The sequence below is a fragment of the Thyridium curvatum genome (assembly GCF_004353045.1).
Source record: "Thyridium curvatum strain D216 chromosome Unknown NODE_25_length_444008_cov_73.864110, whole genome shotgun sequence".
NCBI classification, from domain to species: domain Eukaryota; kingdom Fungi; phylum Ascomycota; class Sordariomycetes; order Thyridiales; family Thyridiaceae; genus Thyridium; species Thyridium curvatum.
The window spans coordinates 358,782-385,980 of NW_022156780.1; the positions used below are offsets into that span (position 1 = coordinate 358,782).

At 56.2% G+C, this 27,199-nt stretch overlaps 5 protein-coding genes across 5 annotated transcripts; 1 reads left to right on the plus strand and 4 right to left on the minus strand.

The window, feature by feature from the left end:
• Positions 1-679: 679 nt before the first annotated feature.
• Positions 680-1,962, minus strand: E0L32_005039 (uncharacterized protein; the record flags this gene model as incomplete). Its single annotated transcript, XM_031139517.1, has 2 exons — positions 680-1,699; positions 1,831-1,962. 2 exons carry the CDS (start codon positions 1,960-1,962, stop codon positions 680-682), a joined length of 1,152 nt encoding a protein of 383 aa, XP_030996641.1.
• Positions 1,963-5,194: 3,232 nt separating this feature from the next.
• E0L32_005040 (uncharacterized protein) lies at positions 5,195-7,270 on the minus strand (the record flags this gene model as incomplete). The annotated part of the gene is made up of 2 exons (XM_031139518.1): positions 5,195-6,986; positions 7,050-7,270. The coding sequence occupies 2 exons, from the start codon at positions 7,268-7,270 to the stop codon at positions 5,195-5,197; spliced, it is 2,013 nt and encodes a 670-aa protein (XP_030996642.1).
• A 5,364-nt stretch (positions 7,271-12,634) lies between these two features.
• Positions 12,635-14,208, minus strand: E0L32_005041 (uncharacterized protein; the record flags this gene model as incomplete). The annotated part of the gene is made up of 3 exons (XM_031139519.1): positions 12,635-13,377; positions 13,509-14,009; positions 14,091-14,208. 3 exons carry the CDS (start codon positions 14,206-14,208, stop codon positions 12,635-12,637), a joined length of 1,362 nt encoding a protein of 453 aa, XP_030996643.1.
• Positions 14,209-18,547: 4,339 nt separating this feature from the next.
• On the minus strand, positions 18,548-21,763 carry E0L32_005042 (uncharacterized protein; the record flags this gene model as incomplete). The annotated part of the gene is made up of 4 exons (XM_031139520.1): positions 18,548-19,165; positions 19,360-21,107; positions 21,163-21,452; positions 21,522-21,763. 4 exons carry the CDS (start codon positions 21,761-21,763, stop codon positions 18,548-18,550), a joined length of 2,898 nt encoding a protein of 965 aa, XP_030996644.1.
• A 1,589-nt stretch (positions 21,764-23,352) lies between these two features.
• On the plus strand, positions 23,353-25,109 carry E0L32_005043 (uncharacterized protein; the record flags this gene model as incomplete). Its single annotated transcript, XM_031139521.1, has 2 exons — positions 23,353-24,676; positions 24,805-25,109. The coding sequence occupies 2 exons, from the start codon at positions 23,353-23,355 to the stop codon at positions 25,107-25,109; spliced, it is 1,629 nt and encodes a 542-aa protein (XP_030996645.1).
• Between the last annotated feature and the right edge of the window lie 2,090 nt (positions 25,110-27,199).

The following is a 27,199-nucleotide window of genomic DNA, read 5'->3' on the forward strand; positions in this document are numbered from 1 at the left end:
GGTTTCAAGGCAGAGGGAAACACTGTAAGCAGCAATCCCCTCCCGAAAAAAAAAAGTCACGCTCTTTTCCAATCCAGTCCTGGAGATGGTATAAAGGAGAAAGACATGCAACCGCAAACCCAACTCTGCCTCGATCTCTTCGCGGCAGAAGCAGCAAAAACAAAACATGATTCGTGAAACCATTTCGCCCATCCATATATGCGGTCGTTATCAAGGAAAAAGGAGGAACTCCGGGCCTTGAGCCTCAAAATGGTCCGATGAAGGATAGATCGGGTCCAAGTCCGGGGAATAAAATATCAAGAAACAACCTCTCCCGGATCATGTCGGAGGGTCGTGGCGAAACCGGAGAATTAAGAAGTCACAGGCCATGCAGACACAGTGACAGAGAAGCACTTTGCAACTCCCAAAAAGGGGGGGTTCCACGGGGGAGGGTATCCCCGAGGTCTCGGGTCGACCTCGTGTTCCAGGGGTCTATTCCACGGAAAGCAAAGCAAGACAACGAAGCCAGGCTTGGAAGAGAAAAAAACGGAGTGGTCCATTCCAATGGTGGGTAGGCGGAAGCCCGCAGTGAGCCTTTCTGCGGGAGGGCTAGGGGATCATCCTCTCAAGGGGATCACATCCTGGGATTGGGATTGAAGCAGAGCAAAGACCCATCCAGAACCAGCAAGGGTCAGGCCCATTACCGGTAGTGGTGGTGTCGGGAACGCTTCTCGGTCGCATCGCGGGAATCGCGCTGGTCGCGATCTCTTCGGCCGGATCCGCTGCTGCCGGTTTGAGCCTGTGCACTGGAGGAGACCTTGGTCGCAGGGCGAGAGAGAGGGGGCTGGGGTTGGGATTCTTCATACTGTGTGGGATCTGGAGTCGGGCTGTAGCCTACGGGCAGGTTGCTTGCTGGAGATGCTAAGAAATCAGACGCTGGCGCTTGCGTGGTAGGAGTTGTTGTAGCAGGATACGCACCACGGCCGTAGAAGTTGTCGACGGGCTGCGCGTACCCGGCACTGCCCGCAGGGGCCTGCTGGTAGGCATAGCCCTGGCTGGTCTGGTAGGGCTGCTGCTGCGCAGAGGTAGTGTACCGCGGTCCCGAGTCCACGTTCATCCGGTCGGCGCTGTACTGGTCCGAGACACGGTAGTTGCTCCCATGTTGGTAGGCCCCGACCGCGACCGGCTCCGTCTGCATCTGGTATGCGGCGCCCATGGACCCGGGCACGGGGGCAGCCACATACCGGGGGTCGGCAGTACTCGGCGACGAGTATTGCGGCGACTGGCCTGCATACTGACCAGGATACATACCACCTCCGCTGGAATAGGCGGGGTAAGAGGACGAGGCACCAGCTGTGCTCGAAGAGCTGTAGCCAGGGGCCTCGTTGCCCGGGTACCTCAGGTTCTGGTAGCCACCGCTGCCGTAGCTGTGGTCACCCTGCTGCTGGAAGCGCGTTTGCGATTCCGTGTATCGAACTGTAGGAGAGTTAGATCTTCTCGAAGGAAGGCCATGTGAATCTCTCGGTATCTGAGTACCATTTTGGCTAGACCCATGTTTCCTTCGCTCTTGGTCCCACCGTTGTGAGTCGGCCTTCAGATCGGCAATCATGGCCTGCAGTCGGAAAGGGAAGAAAAAAAACATCAGCAACCGCCCATCGTCGTTGTTTGGTTCTTGTTCAGTTTTGGTAGGCTCAATTAGCCACGCACCGATGTGAGATTCCTGTATGCGGTGATGTAATAGCCCTGGATGACACGGCCGTTGTCCTGTCGGGTAGAAAACGCAGGGGTCAGTCTCGTTGCCGACACATCAGGAAATTCAAGAAAATGAAAATGATGGGGGAAATGACTTACATCGTACGTTCCCGGGCGGACAAGAGCATCGTTGCCGAGATAGCGGCAGATGTCCGCAGTAATGACCTCGCGGTCAATACCGTCGCGAGGCACAAAGTACTCGTTTTGGCGGGGGCCCGATTGAGCAGCCATCGAGGCGGCGGCGGTGGCGCCTGAACCCCGCTGTTGTCTTGACATGGCTTTTCTGCGTCTGGTCTGTGTGCAGGGGAGAGAGAGAGGGACGGAGAGAGGGACGGAGAGAGGGGTTATCGTGACGAGGAGAGGAAAGAGAAGGGGAGGAAGAAGAGAGCCGATGGAGAAAGGGACTGCTCGACAGCTAATGTGGGCCAAGACCTGGTGTTGTTGTTGTTGTTGTCGTCGTCGTCGTCGTTTTTCCCTAGTTTGTTTGACGGGGGAAGAAGATGGTTTGAGAAAAGAAGAAGGGAGGAAGATCCGAGGAGGGAAAATGATGGGAAGATGGGATGGAGCGGCGGAGGGGGGGGGGAAGCGGGCGGTGGCCGCAAGAAAAAGAGGAACGGCGCTTGCCCAAAGGTGGGTCAGCAGTGGTGGGATAGGCAGACGACCAGACCAGCCAGCAGACCAATATGGGACACGCCAGACGGCCAAGATGGCAGATGGACCAGACCGCAGAAAGCAGAGCAGCAAATGGCGACCGCGAGCGGCACTCAGTGGTTGCGGCGGCAGGCGAATCGTCTTGGCCCACACGCTCAACCACCTCGACGTTGGGCATGGACAAGGAACCGCCGTGTGGACAGGAATCGACATCACTCAACAAGGCTTCTTTCTTCTGTCCCTCCCTCGCCGTTGGCCAGCAAGGTCCCGCATAAGCCTGCCTGAAAGAAATGAATCCCTGGCAGGTGGCGATTGGGCCCAAGGAACTAAGGTAGCTGCTCAGATGGGATGGGATGGGCTACGTTGAAAGAGATGGTCGCCTCCAGGTAAGCATGCACCGACAGGCAACAGACGTGGATTAAAACCGGGACACCAAAGCAGATCTTTTCTCTTCTACCTTGCGGCCGGTCCAGGAGAGCTCGCGAAGGGGGCGAGGCCCGGATTTGCGCGCCGCGACGCAAAAGGCACACAGATCGAGAGAGCGCGCGAGGATAACTACGCTTTGAAGGAAGTCCAGCTCCGGCCCGGTCCCCACTGCGATACTCAACGAGGCATAGAGCGGCGGAGCGTGCTGTGTTCCAGAAGCTCTCGGCAGGGGAAAACAATTACGGATCAGGAGAGGAGATGTCCTGTCCTCTCTTCCGTGTCAAGCTTGCGGAAATGGCAGAAATTCTGGCGCAGCGCGCGCACACCCCCTGGACACAAAACACAAAAAGTGTAGGTTTTAATGTTGCGTTTTGCAATATTGCGCGTGGAGGTTGGTGGTTGGCCCAGACGGCACGGGGGGGCGGTGTGTGTGTGTTGTCTCCCTACACAAGCGGCGGCAGTCTACTGCAAGTATGGATGACGAGCAGGTGGCAGGGCAGGAAGGGCAGCAGGTCCTGTCGTCGCCACGAATCAGACAGGCAAGCGTAACAAATGGGCTGTGCCGAAATTCCCTGTAGTTGGGCTGGGAGATCCAGGTGATGTTCTGATCACTTCCATGCCGGACGCTCGTGAGGATGGCGGCCTGGAGCCAAAGAGCATCATCATCACATGCCGCGCCCTGCAGCAATATTTCATATACACACGCTTGACGCAACACGCAACACGCAACACGCAAGGCTGTACGTGTGTTTCCAGGTGGCCCGTTGCAAGTACTGCCAGGGCATCCATCTCTCGGTGTTCTTGATATTGGGCCGGCCAGGCCAGGCAGCTCCGTGCTGGTGGTGTTAGTGCAGGTTTGAGAGGGGCGGTCCGCCTAGCGGCCCCTCTCAACACCAATCCAGCGCTTGACCGACACCCTTTTCGGAGCACGGTAACAAATCGATCCAAACCCAGGCCTCCTACTCGCTCGGACATGCATGTCACACACGGACGATGGTGACAAGAGATTCGGCAGTGTCTTTTTTACAGCGCCGCTCGTGTTCCCGTCCGTCCAGAAGACGGGGGTGCCTCTGGGATCTGTCCTCCTTTTTCTATGGTCGACAGGCTCGGTGCAACTTGACACCACGACTTTTGTCTGCCAGACTTACTCACTCGCTCGCTCATGCAGCAGGTGTTGCGGGATACCTGTTGCGCACTGCATTGGGTTTCGTCCTGGCAGAGCAGCTCGACTCGCGGCTGGTGTTTGGCCATAGGCTGATGTAAGACCCATCCCGATGCAACACCTGTCACTGTCGTACGTGCTCTTTGGGCCACTGGCTGGTCACAGGTGCACGTAGATGGATGCTCAGGCAGGTGCCGAGAGCCATAGAGATATTGCAACGTGGAATCTTGGGTAGAATAAGCTCTGGTCAGAAAAAGGTACCTTTTCATGATGTGCAGGCTCGCAGGGTTGCATGGCTGGGAAAGTTGGCTAGGTTGGGTATCAATGCACGCACGGATGGAGCCTAACCATGTCGCAAAAGGTGCAAGGGGGTTAGTGCCTGACCCAACAGCCCAGCCAATCACCGCCGTCGCCGCCGTGTTAGCATCCTGACGACACCGCACAGTGATCCGGCATGACCGCCGAATGCTTTGACAAGTCTTCCGCCCACAATAATCCGTCAAACTAGCCATCGCACGGCTTAGCTGCAGCGGCCTTCTCCAGTTCGTTCCCTGATAGTGCCCAGGGAAGGAGGAAACCCTCCTACCGATCGCGCGGGCCCTTACAGCATTGACAGTTCTCCTGCGAGCACCCAAAGTGAAGGCTGCAAGGGCTCAACCAGAGCTGCGCAGTGCTGCGCTTCCTGACACACTCCTTCCAAGCTGGTGTTATGACAGTTGTCTGCCGATCAATGATATATCCCAGCCGTGTGGGTTGCCATGACCCCGGCAGCACGAACCTGGTTCCTCCCCCGGAAAGGGCAGCGATGATGCCCGTTGCCAGACATCCTGGCCCGTATGGGTTCCAAGAAGAGCTTAGAATGACGTACCGGATGCAAGGCGCAAGTGCCCGCCGTCATCGTTCCGTCTCTACTGCAGTCTGTGAGAACGAGGCCCACTTACGATTTCGACGTCGCCTTCGGATGATTCAAACATGCATGAGGTTCTTGCGTTTTGCGAGCTGCCCATGCCGTGGCGTCCACTGGCGGTCGGCGAACTGAGTTGAGAGGGCCCGTCGCGACGTGTAAACTGCTTCTTCGAGAAACTGCACATCTCAATCCCTGTCCGGGTCGAATATCGGAGAGGACGTGCCCTTGCAGGTCTCATTTGAGGCAGGGGGCTTCATATCGTTTTCCACCGATTTGTTCCGCTGTTGCATCCGCTTCCCGTGATGCATCTTGCTGCCTCAGCCAAACTTGAGCTTTGTTTGCCCGGGGCTGATCTTGCTGGAACGCACTGCCTTCTTGGACTGCGTCGCTCCGCCCTTCCTGGACCCGCCGCCAGATGAAGGCATTGCGGTGGATGCACCGTGGACAAATGCTCGGGTGCCACGTTCTTCTTCGTCCTGGAGGTCTTTGGCCAGATGCCAGTCCTGGTGGCTCTGCAGAGCTTCATGTGTCTCGAGCTGTGAATCACAGCGGGGACAGGCATATAGACTGTCTCCCATCTGCTGTTCTTCCTCCTTCTTTGCGACACTGGGGACAGGCGAGCCTGCAGGTGGCCCCTGTTGATACAGGTCTGTCGAGGGACTCCGTGATGTCAGGTCCACGTCGTCATGCCCGGCGCGCATGTCTGAGGATTCCGCAAAGTCAGTCCTGTTTGGCGTCGACCTCTTGGAGAAGAAACGCTCGATGCTGGGCCCTTCGCCATTCGCTTTTCTCTTCTCTGCAGATGTCTGGCCGCTTCCCAGGCTGTGAGTGGCCGCTGAGGAGGCCGTGTTGAGTGCTTGCGCCTCCTCCCCTCTGACCAAGAACGCGCCAATGCCCTTGTTACCTGTGATGCCGTCCTCGAATCCACCAACACTGAGACTCAGGTTCGCGCAGGGCCAGACCCTGCCTTCAAATACAATCTGGCTGAGGAGATTTTTGGCGAGATCGAACAGTGTCTCCTCGTCAAGAATCTTGCCTTGAGGAATGGGACTCTGTCGAGAGCGTGTCTGGCCCCCATGTCTATGGTGCAGGTTGATCGTCTTTGGGCGTCGCTTGTTTTCAAGAACGCCTTCTTCAACCAATCGGGAAAAGATGTCGGCAACGAAAATACGAAGCCACTTGACCCCCTGCTCGTAGGTGTTGATGCTGGGCCGAAATGATTTGGCAGACAGCATAGATTTTATCTGCGTCCTAGAGTTGACCTCGCTCGTATCGATCCCGCGAATCGTGTTGTACACCCATAAGCCCGTGTCGTCGCCAAGCTTCAGTTTCATTTGCTCGACGGGCACCGACAGCAAGTCCTGGACGGTTTCTTTTTGGAAGGTGTCCACGACCTGATCCCCGAGCTTGCCGCCGAGATTTCTAATCTTTGTGATTTTGAAATCGCCCAGGAATTGCCGGATCGCCCGGTTACGTATGACTGTCTGCTGATTGGGCTTCTTGTACCCAGACCCCAGCTTGCTAAGCATCTTGTTGTGGGCAATGCCAGCAGAGCAAGTGTACTTTAGCTTCTGGCGAACGGCCGCTCTGACCTCTCGAACGATCTCGGATCCGATGAGCATTGCCACGTCGTCCCAGTCCGGGTCCTCTGTCTCCGCCTCCACCTCGTCGAGATCCACAAGGGCATCAGCTCCCCAGTCAAGAGCACTGATTGAGGGCAGCGGCAGCTGCTCTGAAGGGTCATCGTACGGTGGTGGATGTGCGAGTTCCGTGAACCTCTGCAGCAAGATGGAGTGGATCTGGCCGGAAAGGTCGAGGAAGACCTCGTCAATGCTTGCCTTCTCTACTTTTTGCAGGTCGGACGGGAGGGACTCCTTGATTGTGGAGAGGATCTTCCTAGATTCGAGACGATAAGGATCAAGGGAAACTTTATGAGTAGCAATGTTGGCGGCAGCATCGTCGTGATAAGCCCACTTCTCGTCTCCTTCCTTCCAGGTTGCGACATGCTGAGCAATCAGCTCTGGACAGAGCTTTTTAGCTTCTTGGACGTTGCGCATGCGTCCTATCCCGAACTTCCGGGCCGGGTAGTTGACGGCAATAAGGCCCTCCCTAGTCGTCGCTCGTCAACACGGATGAACACAAACACGACACCACTGCAGAAGATGAACATACCATTGCTGGACTGCAAGAGGCTGGTCTTCGCCGACGTTCAGTCTGACCATCTCACACTGCGCGTAGAACGCATCGAGATCAATGTGGGCGATGACTCTGAGGGGGCAACCAGCAGAGAAGGACGCAAGCTGGCTCAGGTTCCGGTACGTAAATCGGGAGCGCCTCCGGCCTGGTGCGCCCGCCGGGGACGAGTCCCGAAAGGACTGAGGAGGAGATGTCATAGCAGGGATAGTGTCAGCGACCAGAATACACCCGCAGTGTGACGATTTCGCGTGCCACCGCGCTGCCTGTCGTACGCGCGAGAGACTGCGGAGGGCGTTCGCGTCGTCATGGATTAGAATGGCACAAACATGAATCCGAGAAAGAGACATGCGTTTCAGCAGCCGACTGCAGCCATAATCTTTACAGTCTCTAGCGTCTCTCGCATACGACCAAGGAAAGATGGTATGGGTGGATGATGAAGGTGGTGGATGAAAAAGACCAGCGTTGCGATGAATCGATCGACGACGTCAAAGTCGATCGCGAAGTCACGTGATCGCGCGCGGGACCTTAATTGCTCCTCGCATCTATGCAGTCCACGGCGAACTGGGGCCAAGGACCATTGTCATTCTCGTTCTCCTTGATATTGTCGTAAAGATTGTTTGCTTTCGTTGTTTGATCCCTTGATTGAAAAGTTGTCATGTCTTCGCCTTGGGTAAGTAGTCGTCCGGCCGTAGCCGCGAACGTTAACCTGTCAGATATCAAACCCACGAATGCACATCAACGAACAAGAGGGAACGAAACCTCAAATGAGAAACGTGCTCAAGTATAATCAACATTGAATGTTTTGATTTTATATCCTAGACACTATGTAACTCTACACCATAATACTGTGATAGATGCTCAATATACTCATGTAGCCCAACGTTGATCCTTATGTCTCGTTCTGATAATACTGGCTTCGAGAATGAGTACCAAGTGAAGTATACTGCAAATACTACAATACTAAGCTGTATTGTCCAACATTATCAAGTACCAATGGTTTCAAAGACTGGGATGTTCTTCAATTGCAGAACACCACTCCTGGTCGATGAATCACAATATCAAGAGCCAGTGAAGAAGTTTTGCCAGTGGTCTGCAACAGAGCTTTAAACAACCTTGAAAACAAGCAAGAACTCCAACAGAGAGACGTTAAAACGGACATGGTGTTTGTAAAACCCTCGGCGCTTGGAGAGAGATTGCGTGGGGGAAGCTCTATTCAGCGACGCGGAGTTGAGTTTTGAACGAAAGATCTTTTTTCCCCATTATAGCAAAAGTCTGTGTTGACAACAAGCCTCCATTTCGCTTCTTCAACCAATTCCCTCGGTTCTTGCTTCCTTGTATCGTATCGAGTCCTCATCAAGGCGGTTGGTCAGCCTGACGACTGGGATGTCCCTTGCAGCCGCCCACGCAGAAACTTACACTTCTCCGCAAAAACCCCCAAGATCTGATGAGTGACAAGTCTGTTCCGAACGGCGTTCATGCATGAAATAGTCTGCAGGCTCGGTTATGCTTGTGCGGTGGCTAGCACCCTTTTGTTTTTTGGGACATGGTCTCATGCATAACGACACTTTGTTCCGCACGCTCTTTTACCAAAGTGGAAAAGGCTGTTGACGAGACGGGGGCGCGCGCGTGGCTGATCGGCAGGAAGAGTTTGACCGGTGAGCAAGCCACCACGGTCCCACTAACATTTGCTGGACGGACTTCTTTTTCCCCCAGGATTATCGTGCCCTTGAATTTAAGACTGAGATGGATAAGAAAAGAAAATAAAGACGCGGAAAGTCGGAAGGCACTGAAGGGGGCGTCCTCGAACCTACATCAGATGCTCTGCAGGACTGTCCGTCTGAGGTTGCATCACGCACACCCCCTCAGAGATGCGGAGGATGGAGCGTTGCAGTCTTCTGGAGCTTGCCGAAGCCCCGGAATCGGTCCGCGAGCCCCCCCTCCGCGGAAAGTGCCAGGTAGTTCGGGACGATGTATCATTGGGGAAGGGCATTTTTATCAGATCATCTCTCCCTGAACAGGAGTGTCGTGTCCCATGCTCGGATTCCGGGATCTTGATTTCAGTGTTCGAAGTGCCGCCGTTGCCGCGCGACAAGATAGATCGGGATCCGACGACACGTGGGCCTGCCAGGCACAGATGGCCCTCCAGAACCCCCCCTTGATCCAAGCTGATCTTTATCAGATTCATAGTGCCGAGGGATGTAGCCATAACTAGTAGCCCGAGAACAAAGAAGCAGCAGCTCTATCCGTAGTGAGCCTCTGGCCGACTGTCGTGGGTGCGTCTCCGTCCATCCATCCACACCAATGGCTCAAGCCACTGGACGCACATGGATCCCACACCGGCGAGGCCAGCCAGGACCGTGTTGGTGGATCGGTTCGCGCCCCAACCCCCCAAAGAGGGTGTAACCCATAGACAGGCACCGGGCTGCATAAGGGCAGCAGTGCCCTGAAAGGAGGAGCAAGCAGCACAGAAGGACATTCTTCCAAGTGGAAGCCCGCCGTTGGCAAGCTCTCCCCCCTGGTATTTTTCTCGTCCTATCATCTTGCCGTTGGACCCTCGTTCTTCCAACCCTTTCCCTTTCCACCATCTCATAAGGCAACTCGGCTAGCCCTACGATCGAACCGAGACACCCGAGCCCCGATTCCATATCTTCTTTCCAACCGTCTTGCCTCCAGGTGTCGTCGTCGCCCTCGCGAAAACATCATATCTCCGATGTCATCAAGACGTCATTGTGTCCAACAGGCAGCCTCGCCAATATCTGTCGTGATCTGTCACGGGGCACAATAACTTGCCTTGCGCCTGCGGTCTCCCTAGTACGAAGCTATCAACCAACCCCCTTGGCACGTCAATCACCTCTCGATCGCACCAGAGCTTGACGACGATGAGCATTCTCGAATAAATCGAAGGCTCGACTCCGTCCCACAAAGCGGCTCCTCTTGTCGGCAGTGCCCAGGTGGCTGAGAGGCGTCACCCACTCCCGTCGACCTCTCCCATACGGTACCATTGCACTATCGCTTCACCCGTGACATACGAAAGTGCAATTCTTCATTCTCGCAGGAGCAATATCCGACGCCAATAAGCAAGAACCCCAAGTCTCGTACCGAGAGGCTTGGGGTGCCTCTCGAGAGCAGAGATCCGAGGGGATCATGACTACACGCACGCGCATGGGGATAGAGTAGACCAAAGCGAGTTGTGTCCTGTCAAGTCGGACAGAGTGTGCATGAAACCCTGTACCCCCGGGGGACCTGGAACCCGCCCATTCTGGGTAACGTGAGGGAAGGGCGTGAGAAGAAACACAACCAGTGCTTGGGCTTCGTTGCGTTACCAAGGAGCTGCGGCCTACCGTGCCACCTTACGACACATCCTATCGCCGATATGCCGCCTACTCCACGCCTTCCAACAGGGCAACCAGCAAACATCGAGGGATTATCATTTCGTGATACCGACCACGCGTGCGTAGGATCCAAGGAGTATTCACATTGGCAAACGGGCCTTGCAAAAAAACATGGGATGCAGACGCGAACCCCCCGGAAGGGGCCTAGGTGATTCTCTCGCTCTCTGATCACTCGGCTCCACTGTGTCAAGTCCCTTTTGTATTATCGGTCCGGTAGGAGTGCAATGGAAACGATCGAGAAACGACGCTAGATGCACTGGGGCCTCTCTGGCACCCCCTCGTGGGGTTACCGGCGCGCTCGTCGTCGGCAGGGTGCTGCTGCTTGTTGGGAAAAGCTAAGCCGCCCTTCTCGACATGTCGCTCCTCCTCCAACCAAGCTACGCGTGGGGCATCACTCACAGCTGCTCTCTCTCACCTGACCTGGGGCCGGGGGTTCAAAAGTGCCGATCCTGATGATGATCTCTTGCCGCGAAGCAAGCTTGTGCTCGTCGTCCCTCGGAAACAAGACGAATGGCGGCATGGGGATCGATATCACACTCGAGCTTCACGAGAACAGAGGCCGGTCCTAAGCCCCCTTGATCTCCGACGGACTGTGGTCACGATGGTGCGGGTAGGCGAATCTCGTTGGACACGACCCGTTTCGAAACACACGATGCTGGAGCTCCGAGAGATGTATTGGTTACAGGACCTGATGGACCATGGTTACAGAGACTTCGAGAGGAGAAGGAGCTCTGTATGTATATAAAGGACACCGTGAGCCAGAGACAATGCGAATGAATATCTTGTTGACTGCAAAACGCAATCACACAAACATCTCCAAGCCATCATCTCAATATCCTTTCTACTACTGTGAAGAACTCTTCTCAAGCTTTCAACCTTTCAACTCAGATCTAACAGCAATGTAAGGGACTCTATTATACTCTAAGCCGGGACAGCCAAAGGCTCTAACACTTAGTTTCCAACAAAACACCAGGCCTGTCTCTGCCGTTACTTCAACGACCCGGCCGCGGACTCTCGGCTCCGAGGGCGGCGGCGTCCCGATGTATCGGAAGCTGTGGACTTGCTGCAGATGCTCAAACAGGGAGAACGCCGGTTCCGACTGCGACAAGTGCGGTCATGTCAAGGACGACACCTGCACGGAGTCCTAATCGGGCAGCATCCTCGCCCTGTCACTGGGAAACGGTTGGTGGTGGTGGTAGGAGTAGGGAGGGGAGAGAGAGAACAAGGAGGGAGTTTGATATTCTCATGTCGTTGCATAACTACTATGTAGCTACGTAACATAGGCAGAGAGGAGTTGGGGAGACCGGGGACGAAATTTTGCTTTTTTGATAGACAGGGACACCCATGCCAATATACATCCTTGCCTTGCCGCTCCAACGCACTTCTCTCTGCCTCTATCTCTCTCTCGCTCTCTCAAACGGAGTATATACGCACGCACATGCACAATGCCGTCGTCCTCTCCTCTGCTCTTGCTGCTGCCCCTTGCTTGTGCTCCGCTTCACCACATCCTGCGCGCCGATATCAACGCTTGCTGCTGCGTCACGGTAGAACAAAAGAAAAAACCGCACCGGGAGCTTCCCAGCCCAATCCCAGCCGAAGTCGTCGAGTCGAAATTTTTATCTGGCGCAGGGCACCGCCGTCGCACCAAGAGCGTAACGCACGCAGTGTAGCCCCCCCAATCACGCACCGCACCGCACACCGACGCTGACACGGCAAGGCAAGCAGACTGCTTACATGCCGCAACGCAGCGTAACATGTCCAACTAACGGGGGTCTAGACACTTTTTGTTGCCTTTCCAAAGGTTTTCCCAGTTGAGTTGTATTATCTAATATGCTGCTTCGTAATTGTATACAGGAGAGAAAGAAAGAAAGAAAGAAAGAAAAAAAGAATACTTTCTCCTTTCCCTCTTCCTTCCGAGCGTTCAAGGTTGTATCCAACAGGTCATGTGGTGCGAGTGGTAACTCCATGAACGCCGAGCTGAAAAAGCCAGTAGCCCTTTGTGTAAAAAAGGGGGTATCAAGAAACGACAATAAAGAAGAAGAAAAAAAACCCACGCGTGTCTGGCTCGCCGGAGTAAATAATAATAATTATGACGATAATCAGAAACGCCGTCGCTCTCTCCACCTAGGCAAATTGCCATGCCATGCCATGCCATGCCATGCCCCTACTTCAGACCTCCCGCATCTCCACGCCGCCGTCGCTCTCCTCGCGCGGCAGCGGCGGGAGGTCATATCGCCGGCAGATCTCCCTGTATACCGGGCCGAGGCGGTAGAAGCTGCGGTTGTCCTCCTCGCGGACGCAGGGGGAAGGCCGGAACGGCAGGAGCCAGTCCAGCACGTCGCCGCCCATGACGGACTTCCAGTTGCCGTAGTACCCCCGGTCCCAGGGGTTCTCGCCCCTCTCGGTGCGGACAATGGCAAAGGTGCGCTGGGCGCGCAAGTCCCTGCTGGAGACGGGCTCATCGCGGGATGAGGCGTGCTGGCCGTTGGGCGGCGGCGCGGAGCCTTGGTAGGTCTGGTACTGCGGCCCGGGCCAAGGTTCGGCGTAGCCGTTGCCGTTGCCGTTGCCGTTGATGTGGCCGTTGAGCTGCTGTTGCTGCGGCGGCAGGCTGCCGTTGGGGCCTGAGGACATGGGTGGGGGTGGGGGTTGGGGGAGAGGGTAGGTGATGACGGGGTACCGGCTCGTGGCTGGGGACCCACGGGGGATGCGGACGGCGAGCTGGTACACCTTGGACTTGTAGCTCAGAACGTCGACGTTGGTGAGGTTCATGAAGATGAAGCGGAAGGAAGTCAGGGTCATGGTGGCGACGAAGAGGCCGAAGAAGGCAGAGAGCGCCAGGACGCCTATCACGGTGCCGTCGACGCTGTAGTTTGTGATTTGGTCGCTCAGGGTGTAGGCCGAGATGGCTAGGACTACCGCGCAGTAGAATGTTGCATAAAAGGTGAATTGGACAAAGAATTTGAACGCTGATTGGCTGCGCTGTTAGTACTCCCAAGGCAGACAGGCACTGGCGGCGATTGGAAGAGCGAGAACGCCCACGTACAGGTTTCCGAGACAATGCCGCCAACCCAGGGGCAGTAGTGGTCCATCTTGCGCACGCAGCGCTCCATCTCGCTGCTGTGGTGGGAGCGGTCGGGCTTCCAGTTTCTGCAGCTGCTGCACCACACAGGGCGCCCGTCTGTGGCGCAAACGAAGACGTCCTTGCTGTAGAACTGCTCGAGGCCAGGGCTGTCCGGGTTCAGATCGGGCTCTATGCCTGCCGCCTGGGTATACGGCTGCGACTCGAGGTCGTCTGCTTCTCGCCTGCTCCTTCTCCTCCTGTGGCGCCTTCGACTATCTTTGCCGTCACCCCCGCGCAAAGACATCCTGTACTGCTCGGTATCGTGCGGCACGGTATGCCCCAAGGGCACGAGCCCCGGATTCGTGTTGATGATGATCAACGTCCGCAGGTAGGTGACGACCATGAGGGTGAAGAAGACGCAGTAGAGAACGAGAATAGCGATCGCGAGACCGGTCTGGTCTTTGGTCCGAAGGAGATAGTCAACTGTTGGAGGCGAAAAGCCTTGTCAGCCGCTGCGGCCGTCCCATCGTTCAATGAGAGAGAGGAAGACCGAGACACCCATACCGCAAATGCGCACGATGGTGACCCAGGTCGCGTAACCGACACATCCTGCGAGAACCAAGGGAATGATGCGCGTGGTCCACCGCGTGACAGCTCGAGTGCTGCCCGGTGCCAATGCCATTGTCGAGAGCCTGCCTCATCTCGAGTCCCCAAGGCCGGGCTGGTGGCTGATTGGCAATACGCCAGCGCTCAGCTGGGCGCAGGACGGGTTGGGATGACCCTGCGAGCGATGCGGCTCACGCCGAGGGCAGATCCAGCTATGGAACGCAGGGTATAGGACCAGCAGAGTATATAAGTGTGGTTCACTGCCGTACCAGGTGCGGCCCGAACCTCAGCAGCGACCAAGACCTGGGACGATCTTCGCGAAAGTCTGGACGAAACGAAACTTGAAAGTCACAGAAACGATGCTGCTTTGTTTGGTTGGTGCAGTCCTCGCGCGGTGGAGAATATTCCCCGAGACAACCGTGCACGGCGAGGCCTAGCGCACCCGTCATCGACCACCTGGGCACCCTTGGATCAAACATAGCGCCTATTACAGTGGAGTGTCGCGAGTTCTGTAGCGGGCAAGCCGTCAAACTTGGCGCCTTCTACCCCTTCGACCATTGGAAGGATCCATTGATGATAGGCTTGAACAACTCGGACCAGACCAGACTCTACTTCCTCGAGGAGAGCTCGCTCGCTTACCGCGGAAGGGAGCATTAAAGCGACATTCAATGTTGCATTCTGTTGAGCCTGAAGTGTTTTCTTTGGAAAAGCAAATTTGCTCGCTGTCCAAATTTCCAGGATTGCCAAAGATGGGGGGAAACATCTTCTGTGCCCTTCCTGGACCACATATGCAAGATCTGGCCAGTTCATCTCTCTTCCTGGTCTTGGCCTCCTTCATTCATGATATTAACTCTCAGGCTGCCTTTTTTTCCTTTTTTCCTTTTTTGGCCATGCTTGTCCCATTCTGGTCATGCTCTGGCCCTCTGGCCATCTTTGGTTCTGGACAACTTCTTTTGCAATACTCGAGACATCAATACGGGAAATTCCTTGGACTGCTTAGCTTCCGGTCTTAACCAGTGCCTCCCCGTTGGTTTTCAACTCCTATTTCCGAATTCATAAGCCTGGCAGCAAGGTTGAGGGAGGGAGCAGTCATATCCCCACCACGCCGGATTTTGCTGCAAGCGCAGCGGGGACTTGGGAGGAGGGGGACCGCATTCTCGATGATTGCGGCTCAAGTTTCTTGATCCCGGCTTTTTTCGACCCTTTCCTCGGTCAACAGCCTCGCCACCCTTCTTCGGGCGTAAATAATGCCAGCTTGACGAGGTCCACACTCCGACAGGCGGGGCCCGGGTGGCTGAGTCTCTGTCTACAATGAGTCGAACAGACAGAAAGCATCGGCTTGCGTGGTCCGCGAACCATGGCGAGACCACACCGCACGCAGGGGTCAGGATGCTTGATGGAAGTTCATCGAGCGATACCCCAATGCTACCACTGCACACAATTGCCGAGCACCCCACAGTTTATCTCAGTATCCAAAATTGACGGGCTTGATGGGCAGTCAAGTACTTGTGTGACTGGCCCGTCGACTGACTGATCGGATCGTCACTGCCACCCGCATTACCTCGAACACACGGGACCACTGATCCGTGTCCGTTGCTTCGTCACCTTGCTTGCAACATGATCGAGGGTCACTCTTGCGGGTGCGCCTCTTGGAATGCCTAGCGGCCTCACCGCTCGTTTGGAGACCAGAGTTCTGGCTCTAGCCAATGGCTGCCTTGTTGCCTGTTGACCAGTGAGGCTGAAGAAGCGTTGACCCTGAGTTCTACTAGTACTTACTATAACCAAGCCGTCCTACCGAAAAGGAGACAAGGAATATTGTGCTAATTGGGCACTTTATTGTCAACCTCTGTTTATGTATTCCTTCCCTACACTTGGGTGCGAGAAACTGCTGTGTTTCGGTGACTCTCTGGACGATAACTCGACGGTTTCCGCTTTCCACCGCCGGCGCACCCGCCGCCTGGACAGACGGACAGACAGAGAAACGCAATCATCTTCGGAACCTTGCTCGCACGTCTTCTCTTCCGACTCTGCTCGCCCCGACGCCATCCCCACTGTGACAACAAATGCACTGCGAGGGGCCGAGCTCTCGCCCCTTGTGACCTGCCCAAATCCGAACAGCGACGTACACACACCGAGATGGACCTGGTCGTACCTCGTCCCAATTATTTTCCAGCCCTCCGCTTCACTCGCCATCTAGAGGCGAAGCAACGTCGTCCCCCGTACCTCTCGATTCCTTTTGTTTTTGTTTGGAGGCCAGCCGCTACGATATGGATGGACGTGAAGCAAATCACGAGATCCCTCGTGCCCCGGGGGCCTCCTGTGGCACAGAATCGCGAAGGCCCCCCCTTTATGGAGATCGAGGCCGGGCCCCGTCGTGTCCTGGACGCCGCCGTCCAGTCGTTTCAAGGCCACGACTCGGTGGACGCTGAGCGACGAGGGATCGTTCTTATGCTGCGCCATGGGAATGGACTCGCCGTCAGACTTCAGGGAGCGAGCGTCACGTCGTCCCCGATCGCCTTGGATTTTGGACATGCTGCACCGACTCTCGGTGACGCCTTTCCAACAGAGTATAAAGAAACGCCCCTGCCCTCAGATATCGCGAGAGTTGACCGATCGCCATCGATTTCAGCAGCAGAGCTAACAGGATAACATATATTTGACCTAATTGACAACAATCTTTTCAGTGTCTTATTTGAACGATATCGATCGAGGATCTACCCCTTACCTTTTTTTTTCTTCCCAGTAACCCTCAGGAAAAATACATCAACAATGCCCAAGGAGCCGACTTCGAAATCTTCGTCGGGGAAGTCCAAGTCTTCGTCCTCCAAGTCGAGCTCTCACAAGCACCACAGGAAGTCCGGCTCCCTGTGGCGATGTGTATGTTTGTTTTCCCATCACCCACCACCACCTCTGAGCAAGTGCGAAACGAAAATGTCTGACAGCAAGTTCTGCGAAAAGGGCCATTGTCACTTCGGCATGATGTCAGTCAAGAACGACGACTACTGCGCCAACTGCCAGCGCATGCAAGACGCCTATGCCCACTACGAGTGATTGAGCTGTGATAGCCAGTCGGTGAGTTCCCGAGTCCCATTCCCGAGCTGAAGCAATGGCTGATCCGTGTTGACAGCCACCGAGGCCGAAGGCGATGGGACGCCAGATGGTGGCATTCACTTTGCCCATATCCCGTTTCTGTTTCTCGACTTGTCATTTCCTTCCTCGTCTCTCTATTCCCTCTTCATTCAAGTCAACGGTGCTCTCCGTCGCCGGACCCAAACTCGACAGCACGCCGATGCCAAGATACAGAACACCCACCAGCTACACCATCGACCCGGACCTGACAGCACGGGCTTGGTTCCCCATAATCTTTTCCTCTCTTTTTTCTCTCTCTACAGTTTTCTTTGAGTGTGTAACCATGACGTTCTTTCTTTGGCGCAGGGTAGATGCTAGATAGAGGACTTGCTTTGGTTGGTGCCCCACGGCACCACGGTGTTGGCGCAAAAGAAGCGTGGCATGGGAAAAGGGGGGGGGCTTTCACGATCTCTTTTCGGCTCAGGCTAGATCTCTACGACTACATCTCTCTCTCTTTTAGACCTAGGTAATTTCCTTTTTCAACCTTTACACGACTGTCGCTATAGACTAGACTAGAAAACAAAAAAAAGGCATAAAAAAATAGACCGTCATTCGCTAACTCTTTTCTTCGCTCCTGGCTCCCCGTAGCCAATCGTCCCACGTCCACATGTGTACGCTCTTCCACTCCAACGCACCACCAGTTTAGTCTAGTCTGCCCTGGACACACAGAACATGGAAGAGCTTCCACATACGTCAGAGTATATAGCCAAAAGTGCACAAAAGCAGAAAGGAGTTTTGTGTGTTGTGCTTTTATAATTTCATCAAGTAGACCAAGGAAAAAAAAAAGAGTAATCTGTCAGCTGTAGTAAGTGGTGGGTTTGTTGTAGTTTTTTTTTTTTTTTTTTGGCGCAGAGCAAGACGACCAAGCCCTTCCTTCTTCCCCTTTTCCGCCCCAACGACACAGAAAAGAAACCAGAAACACCGTTTAAAGAGTCATTCCCATTTCCATCCCGGGCCACCACCACCCCGGCCACTAGTTCCCCGTCGAGTGAACCTTTTGCTTTGCCGTCCCAATGTATCTTTGTGTGTGTGCTTTTGTATGGCGCCAAGAGAGATCATTTGGGAAATCCTTTCTCAGCCATCTCTTTTTCTTTCTCTTCCGTCATTAGATTCTAGCAGGTTCGTGTTGGAAACAAGTCAAAAAGAAAAAAGATTAGAGCAAAAACATAAAAAAAAAACATTTGGTGGTGTACAAAGAAGGGTTTTCTCATATCGTCCGGCACGAAAAGGAAGGGGAAGGTCCCAATCCGCCCCAGCCTCATAAGGGGTAAGAGGTACCAAAGTCCTTAGACGGTCGGCGCCTCATTCCCCTCGCTCGCAGGCTTGGGCCGGTTCTGCTCCTTCTCGACCTGCCCGTCGGCAGACTTGTCCGCCGACGCGCCGCCCCTCGGCTCCTTGTCGTCGCCGCCGCCGCCCTCCCGGTTGCGGTTGCTGTTGACCGTCTGCCTGTCGACGCCCTCAACGTCGGGGTGCGGCGGCGCGACGCCAGCCGGGTTTCCGCGGCCCTCGCCCGAGCCGCTCCCGCCTCCGCTCTCGGAAGGGATCTCGACGCCGTTCTCGTCGACGACGCGCGTGCGCGTCTCGTACCTCGTCTTGAACTCGACCTTGCCCTCCAGCTCTTTGACCTGCTCCTCGTTGAGCAGGTTTCCGTTTTGGTCCCGGTACTCGACGCGCTCCTCGCGCGACAGGATGCGCTGGTTCGGCGGCGGGGGTGCGCCCGAGATCCCCGCCGCCTGCTGGCCCGGGGCCTGCTGCGCGGCCTTGTCGTCGGCGATGGGCACCTGCGCTGCCGGCTCGCCCACGGGAGGAGCGACGGCCTGCTGGTCCTGCTGCTGGGGAGGAGCAGAGACCTCAGGGGTCGGCTCGGCGGAGCTGCTGACCTCGAGGGAGTTGTAGGCGTCGTACTATACATCATGAGAGGTTAGCTTAGGTTTGGATACGAGACATGTATTATCCAGCATTCCCACAAAGCAATGGTGACAAACATACATCGTCCATCCATTGTACATGCAGTTGTCCCCACGTAGCACTTGCTCCATCCTCATGCCCTAGCCGGCATGTCTCTTCCGGGCACAGTTTCGGGAGGGACAGCACTTACGTTGTCAGGGAAGGTGTTGCAGTCCCAGTCCCAGGTGTCAAAGAGCTTGACGCGGTTGCACTCGGACTTGGTCCAGGCATTTCCGTAGGCCAGGGGCGCAAACAGAAGGAACACAACAGCCGAGAGAGCGAGGAAAGCGACGGCGGCGGCCTTGCCGACGACGGGGTTCTCGCGCAGGCCGATGCCTCGGACACGCGAGGTGGCAAAGTCGAAGACCTGAGCGAAGGCCATGATGGCGAAGTAGAGAGCGGGGAAGTAGTGGTGGAGGAACAGCTGGCGCTGCATCAGGTAGAAGGGGAAGAAGTGCAGCGCCCAGCCGAGCACCGAGGTGCCGATCTCGTAGTCGAAGCGCTTGAAGACCGTGTTGGAGTAGTCGTTGCAGCTGCGCTGCCAGCGGAGGACAGCGACACCCTTGAAGATGGCATAGACAGCCACAGCAACAGTGGAGCTCCACCAGACGAGGGGGTTGCCGATGAGGTAGATCTGGCGGTAAGTCTTACCCCAGAAGTTGATGCCACGGCGCAGGATAGGCCAAGAGCTCGGGCGGGAGTCCCAGGCGTGAGAGTCGGTCAGGCCGGCGTTGGTCTTCCACATGACAATGTTCAGCTCGATGAGCTTGCCGAAGAAGCCAGGGTTGCGGTAGTTGACCTTCTCAGCATCGGGACCGAGCTGAGGGTGCTCGTTGGACTCGATGTACCACAGGCTGTTGGGAAGTGTACCGCCACGGGCGCAGGTCACCTCCTGCTGCTCAGAGGCCCACTGAGGAAGCTTGACCTTGTGCGAGAACAGAACACAGCCAGTCATGATGTGGACGAGCCTGAACTTGGTCTCAATAGTCCGGAGGCGCTGCTTGGCGAGCTCGCCGTGCGACTTCTTCTTGACAATCTCGACGCGGAACATATCGTTGGCATCGCCGTCGAAGCCCTCGTAGCCATACGCCGAGACCTCGTTCTGCCAGTCAGCCTCGGTGACAGGAGGGCGGACGTCGTGAGAGTGGAGACGGCGGTGAGTAGGCTGGTGGTAAAGGCGGAGGATGTCGCCATCCTTGATGTAGGTCGGCTCGAGGTTGTCCCAGGCCAGGGTGCCGTTGATGGGTTCGCCGTGGATGTCGAGGGGCTGGGTCTGGTTCTCGAGGAGCCAGATGTTGTTCTCGTCCTTGTGGGGGTACAGGGTGATCTGCTGCTGCTTGCTTCCGGTGGGGTACATCAGAGGGTGGGAGTGGAGGTAGCCACCCTGGGTGTTGACGTGCCTGATGACAACGCGGCTACCCATCAGCACGTCCACGGGGGTATCCTGCATGCCCTTGGAGTTCAGAGTCGACTGGAACTCGGAGCTCATGAATCCATCACCATCGCCGGGGTTCACCAAGCAGAGGAAGTGTATAGCGAACATGGCCATGTAGAAGGTGGCGGGAATGACGATCAGGCAGAAGACACGGGCCATGAAGTGCTTGGCAAAGACACGGACGGTGACGTTCTTGGTATCGGCGAGCAGAACCCAGAGCTGGACCAGGGTGAGAAGACCGACCCACGCGATGGTGAAAAGACCGGTCCACTTGATGCTGACAGTAGCACCAAGGCCAAGACCGCTCATGGCCAGCCAGAACCACCAGCTCGGCTGGAAAGCCTTCTCGGGACCAAGCTCGTGCTGGTTGGTGAAGCAGGTGAAGGCGAGGCCGGTGAAGGCGGTGGCAATCATGAGGGGAGAGTCGAGCAGGATCAGACGAGCCTGGGTAAGAAGGCCGTTCTCTGTATGTCATTGTCAGTAGCCATTATCGAGCGGAGGCGTAGAGCTGGAGCATACCAAAGATGATCAGACCAGCACCCATCATGGCGGTGGCCGTACGGCAGCCAGCAGCCTTGAGAGTGAGGAACATGGTAGGCGCGAGGAGAATTCCACAGATGGCAGGGAAAAGGCGCATGGCGACGTATGGGACGCCGGGCTCGAGGTAGTCCTTGCCAATCTCCTTGAAGTCGAACTCTCCGTCGAAGCCGGCCAGCCAGCCGGCAAGGGTGATGAGGAGCTTAGCCAGAGGGGGGTGGACATCCATAAAGAACTTGCCCTTGATGTACTTGGACGCGAAGCCACCGAAGCTGGGGTGTGAAATGGAACGTTAGTCAAGGGTCTGCAACAGTTTGCGGACTCGATCTCCCAAGACTTACTGGACCTCGTCGAAGACAACACTGGTGGGTTGGTAGATGCGGAAGAGACGAACGACGGCAGCCAGGACAGTGACAGCAATCATCACCTGGTAGTCGGAGACGGGCAGGAGGAAGACATCGTTGTCCTCGACACCTTCAGAGGTGTAGTCGGTCGCGCTCTTGGCCTTGGTCTTGGACCGGGTGTGGGCTGAGGGCGGCGTCGAGGCCCTCGCAGGGGATTTGGCTCCCGAGGAGCGCGCCATGATGGGAGAGGGGGGAAAGGAGGAATCAGGAGATGGAAACTCGGGGATTCGTCTCGAGGACAGCAGCTATGCCTCAGTTGCCTCTGTTTCTGTCAGCAATGGACGCGCAAAGGCCGGTTGGTGCCAAGGCGCGGCGAGAGAAAGAAAAGAGGACAAGTGTTGGTCAAGGGTAGCTTAATGAGAGTGTCGAAGGGAAAGGAGCATTACAAAAAAGCCGTCATCCGGTCAAAGGGCAAGAAGAGAAGAAGGAGCCCGACGGAAGAAGAAAGAGGGAGCAATTGAAGAAGAGAAGAAGAAGAGACAATACCAGAGGCAATGTCTTTCACGGATCTCTCTGCGGATTCCCCTTTGCGAGACGGATGGGAAGGGAGTAGAAGGAGGAAAGGGGTGAAGCTGCGCAGAGCATCACGTACTAAAATTGTAGCTTAAGTGGCCTCACGGGATGGGAGCAATGGGATGGCAGTGGAGGGCAGGCAAAGCGGGTACGAGCTTCGCTACGGCAGGGCGGAACGCCTAAAAAGGGAGCAACATTGAAAGCTTGGGGGAAGGGGGGGGGGGCATTGGCGGGGCACTATTGGCTGCGAACCTGCGCTGGGAGGAGCCGCTAGCCGGGTTCTCTCAGGTGGTCCCAGGTGCAGCCAGAACACTGTGCGGGAGATCCAGTTCGGGAGGCCACTGAATCACCGATGGATGCTCCCAGACGCGACACAGCTGGCGATCAACTCCACAATTCTTCGCCCTGGTCTAAAGTGTAAAAAATGTGATGCAGAGCGAGAATGCGTGAGCATCGATTGACTCTGAAAGGACCACCTGCTGCCCGGAGATTCTTCAATATCTTTTTGAAGCGGTAACTGCAGTATCATGGCAGTGTACATACGCTCAAATAGACAGAGTACGGAGTACGTGCGTTGAACCCGGCCATGCCAAATATAGCCATACAGGGTAGCCAGTCTGTCATACAAGTACAAGTACAGACGAACACTTGTGTTTCTCGTATTCAGGAGATGATAGCACTGTCGAGCAACCGGCACTGTGCACACCCAAACTCGAACCAGGTTTGGGACGCACGCCTAGCTGAGGACTCGCATTCCTTACACGTATGCCAAAAGAGCACAGTGGGAACCAAAAGCCCATCTGTCCAGTCTTTCGTTCGCTTGTGTGTACCTACTTGTACCACTGGAACTACTTGTACTTGTAATGGTCCAGCCAGCCCGCGAATGCTAGGAAAACTAGCCCAGACTGGAGCGCGTCTTGCCGCGACGGGATCTTTTTCTTATCGCTATCAATCTGACCTGTGCCCCACAAATATTTGGTCTGATCTTGAACCTGAATAGACCACGGCAGCGGAAAATCTCTGCGGCCGCCATATCCTTGTTCCTCCAGTCAATTTGATGGTGCTGATTAGCCTCGCAACTTTTCGAATAGCTTCAAAGGATATCTATCGCCCAGACGCGCCACTGCCATTTCCTCCCCGCCAGCCGCCAGTCCAGGTTAATTCTGCCCCCCCTGATGTCCTCGCTACTCGGCCTGGCATACTAATTACCTCCCCTCCCCCACAAAGCGACTCTCGGGCAAACAAGACAAAAACCATGGCAGCAGCCGCTGCAGCCCCGAACGGGGACGCGCCGGCCAACACCACGGCTGCCGCCCAGCTCGACAGCATCAGCCCTCCGCCCGGCGTCATCATCCCGCCCCCGGGCGAGATCCGCGAGGTCATCGAGAAGACGGCCGGCTACGTCGTCCGCGGCGGCGTGGGCATCGAGGAGCGCCTGCGCGAGAACCACGGCAACAACCCCAAGTTCAGCTTCGTCACCAGCAAGGACGACGCCTACAACCCGTACTACGAATGGCGGAAAGAAGAGTACAAGGCCGGCCGCGGGACCTCGGTCGCGGCGGGCCGCGCGGGAGAGGCGGCGCCCGCCGCCGCGCCCAAGCAGGACGAGCCCAAGGGCCCGCCGAAACCGCCAGAGTTCCAGTTCTCGGCGAGGATGCCGCGCATGAACCAGAAGGACCTCGAGATCGTGCGGCTGACGGCGCTGTTCGCGGCGCGCAACGGCCGGCAGTTCATGACGACGCTGGCGCAGCGCGAGGCCGGCAACCCCCAGTTCCAATTCCTCATCCCGAACCACACCTTCCACATCTTCTTCCAGCACATGGTCGACCAGTACACGATACTGCTGAAAGAGGGCGGCGCGGCCGGCGAGGGCACCAAGGCCCAGCAGGCGCGCATGGGGGAGCTGCAGCGCAACGTGGACGACAAGTACCACGTGCTGGCGCGCGCCAAGACGCGGGCCGAGTACGCGCGGTGGCAGGAGGCCGAGAAGAAGAAGAAGGAGGAAGAGGAGGAGCAGCAGAAGGAGGAGTTTGCGCGCATCGACTGGAACGACTTTGTCATCGTCGAGACCATCGTCTTCGGCGAGGCCGACGACCAGGCCAACCTGCCTCCCCCGACGACCCTCAACGACATCCAGTACGCCTCGCTCGAGGAGAGGAACAAGGTCTCGGTCGGCGCCAACCTGCGCATCGAGGAGGCCTTCCCCTTTGACGAGACGAATTACAACGCCTACCCGCCACAGCAGCAGCAGCAGCAGCAGCAGCAGCAGCAGCAGCAGCAGCAGCAACCCCAGCAGCCCGCCGTCGCCTCGCCGCAGCACCAGCAAAACGCCGCGCCCCCGGCTCCGGCCCAGGACCCGGAGGAGCTGCGCAGGATACAGGAGCGCGAGCAGGCGCGCGCGCGCATGCACCAGGCCCAGGCCGAGGCCCGGGGCGGCGTCGGCCCCATCAAGATCAAGGAGAACTACGTGCCGCGCGCGGCCCAGCGCGCGGCCGCCAACCGCACCGCCGTCACGATGGCCCTGTGCCCCAACTGCAAGCAAAAGATCCCCATGGACGAGCTCGAGGAGCACATGCGGAGTAAGTGTCTATTCTATAAACCCCTCCTTCATCTCGTCGTTTGTTGTCATACCCCTTTGCAAACGTGGTCCCTCTCCTCTGTCTCATTATGATATGCCTACCTTTTACTGACACTTGAAAAAAAAAAGTCGAGCTCCTGGACCCCAAGTGGAAGGAGCAAAAGGCCAAGGCCGACTCGCGCTACTCGACGACCAACCTGTCGACCGTCGACGTGGCGGGCAACCTCAAGCGCCTCGCCAGCCAGCGCACCGACGTCTTCGACGAGATCTCGGGCCAGCCCGTCTCGGAGGAGGAGCAGGCGCGGCGCAAGCGCGCCGCCATCAACAGCTTCGACGGCAACCCCGAGGGCAAGAACCCGGCGCACCTGCAGCACGTCAACGTCGAGGAGCAGATCCGCGCCATCCACCAGAAGTTTGCCGGCGACAAGAAGTGACTTTTTTCTGCTTCTGGCTGTCGGTCTTTGCATGCAAAGTGCGGCAATGCGTCAAAAGGGCGTGCCGAGCATGTTTTCCGTGATAGTATGAGACTACGCCAAATCCAAGCAAGTCTCGAGCAATTCCCAAAACCTGCCCTCGTCGAGAGAGAGAGAGTCGGGTTCGGATGCCAAACACACCTTTCCCGGCTAGAGGGTGTCTTTTGAAAAGTAAGGCAAGTGTTGCCCATGCAACGGTCGCGAGATGCGGCATATCGCCCAGCAGCACAGCCCCATGTGGAAAGAGGGCGAGCACACCACCACCAGTGGCATACGTCACGTGTACCATGTAATATCACAAAACATACAAAAATGCGAGGGCGGAAAGGTACATAGGGCATTAGCATCGGAGTTGGAGTTGGCTTTCTTGGATTTATTCGGGATCGGTCAGAAGAGAAGAGAGATCGAGGCTGCTCTTTTGGCTTCTCTTGCCCGGGACCTAGGCGGGGGGCAGCTTGAGCAGCCACAATGTCACCCTGGTTATATACATCGGGCTTTTTTTTCGCAGGGGAGGGAGCTTGCGCATAATAAAGTTCCGATGCCTTTGAGGGCAATTTAAAAAGAGAAAGTCGCATCATCAGCTAATCGGATGCCGCCCGAGAAGGGTCATGTTCGCGACGTGATTAATACGAAATATGATATTAATATCAAAAGGCCAGCCTCAAACTTACTCAACTATCGCTCTTGGCCGCAGAAGTTTAAGCGAAAGTTTGAACGAATTGGCTGCCTACCTAACTTTGACCCCTTCGTCGCTAGAGTTTTCCTTTCAGCACACGCAGGCATCCTCGCGGTCGTATCTGTGGCCGGGTGCTGCCTGCCTGCCTGCCTGCCTTGTCTTCATTCGACTTTTTTTGCAGTCGCCGATCTCCGGGATGCGCAGCCTCCCAGGGGCCCGTCGCAACTCCGCGGTGGGTGCCCGTCTTTTTAGATTGTGAGAGTGGGTTGCCGACTCGCAGCTCTGCATTGGTTTGATATGACGTAAAAAGATCATCCTTTTCCCAGAGTCAGCTGCATTTGGCTTGCTGGGAATATGCAGTCGGCGGCAACAAGAAGCAAGCCTAATAACCTACGGAGCTACGGAGCGTGCGCAAGCCTGTAAACCTAGACCTAGTTGCTGCGCTGCAGCTGCGTCTGTCTGGGCCAAGCGGTAGTCGGAGTGGGCTCCTTTCTCGCCAGAGTTGCATTAGCGTTACCCGAATCCAGATGGCCGGTGGAGGAGGAGTCGGCAGGAACATCGCTGGACTGGGACGCGGCGGGCATGTCGCTCTTTGAGCTCTAGAGCTGACCAAGGCGCAGCCGGTCTTTCGCGTTGCAGCAGAACACTCTTTTTTTTTCTTTTCTTGTCGAGTATCATCCTCACCGCCATATGGGGTAGCAACAGCCAACAGATGTCCGTGCCCTCATCTCCATCGGGGCTGATGTATCTGGAATATGGGCCGACAACTCACAGCACCAGGATACGTGTTCGCCGATCCGGAGCTAAAGCTGACCGAAGGGAACGAGTTGCAGCAGGTCAGCTCTGTGTATCTTTTTTCAATGTAACAGAGCTGGCTCGTGAGAAGGAATAAGCGGAAAAGCAAGCACCGGGGACGACTGGACTCGTATCGTTCAATGATACTCTCGAGGTTTTAATTCCGCTGCTTTATGCCGAGGGAGCCAGCCCAGGCAGGCACAGCATGAGCAGCTGTTCGTTCTGTCTCTGGCAGGCGCGGGTTATCCTCCCAATTGGCTGCCGGGGGTGTTTCATCCCCTTTTTTGCATGTTGTGCTGGAGAAAAAGCAAAGTCCAGCATCTGATCGCGCCGGAAGAGGATCTTGCATGAGCTCGAGTCGATAGCGAGTTCTGGACCTACCTATGTGCAACCCTGGAGGTGGTAGCCCAGCTCGCTAGGTCTTCCCTGTTTAGCGCGGCACAGGCGGGGAAGGATTGGCAGCCGTCAAATCTCGGGACGGGACGCGCCTTGGACCAATTGCTACCGCGGACGGGGGCGCTGTAAGCGGGAGAAGATCGTCCCCCTCCCACGCCGCCCCTTGCAACCTTGGCCTTTCCTC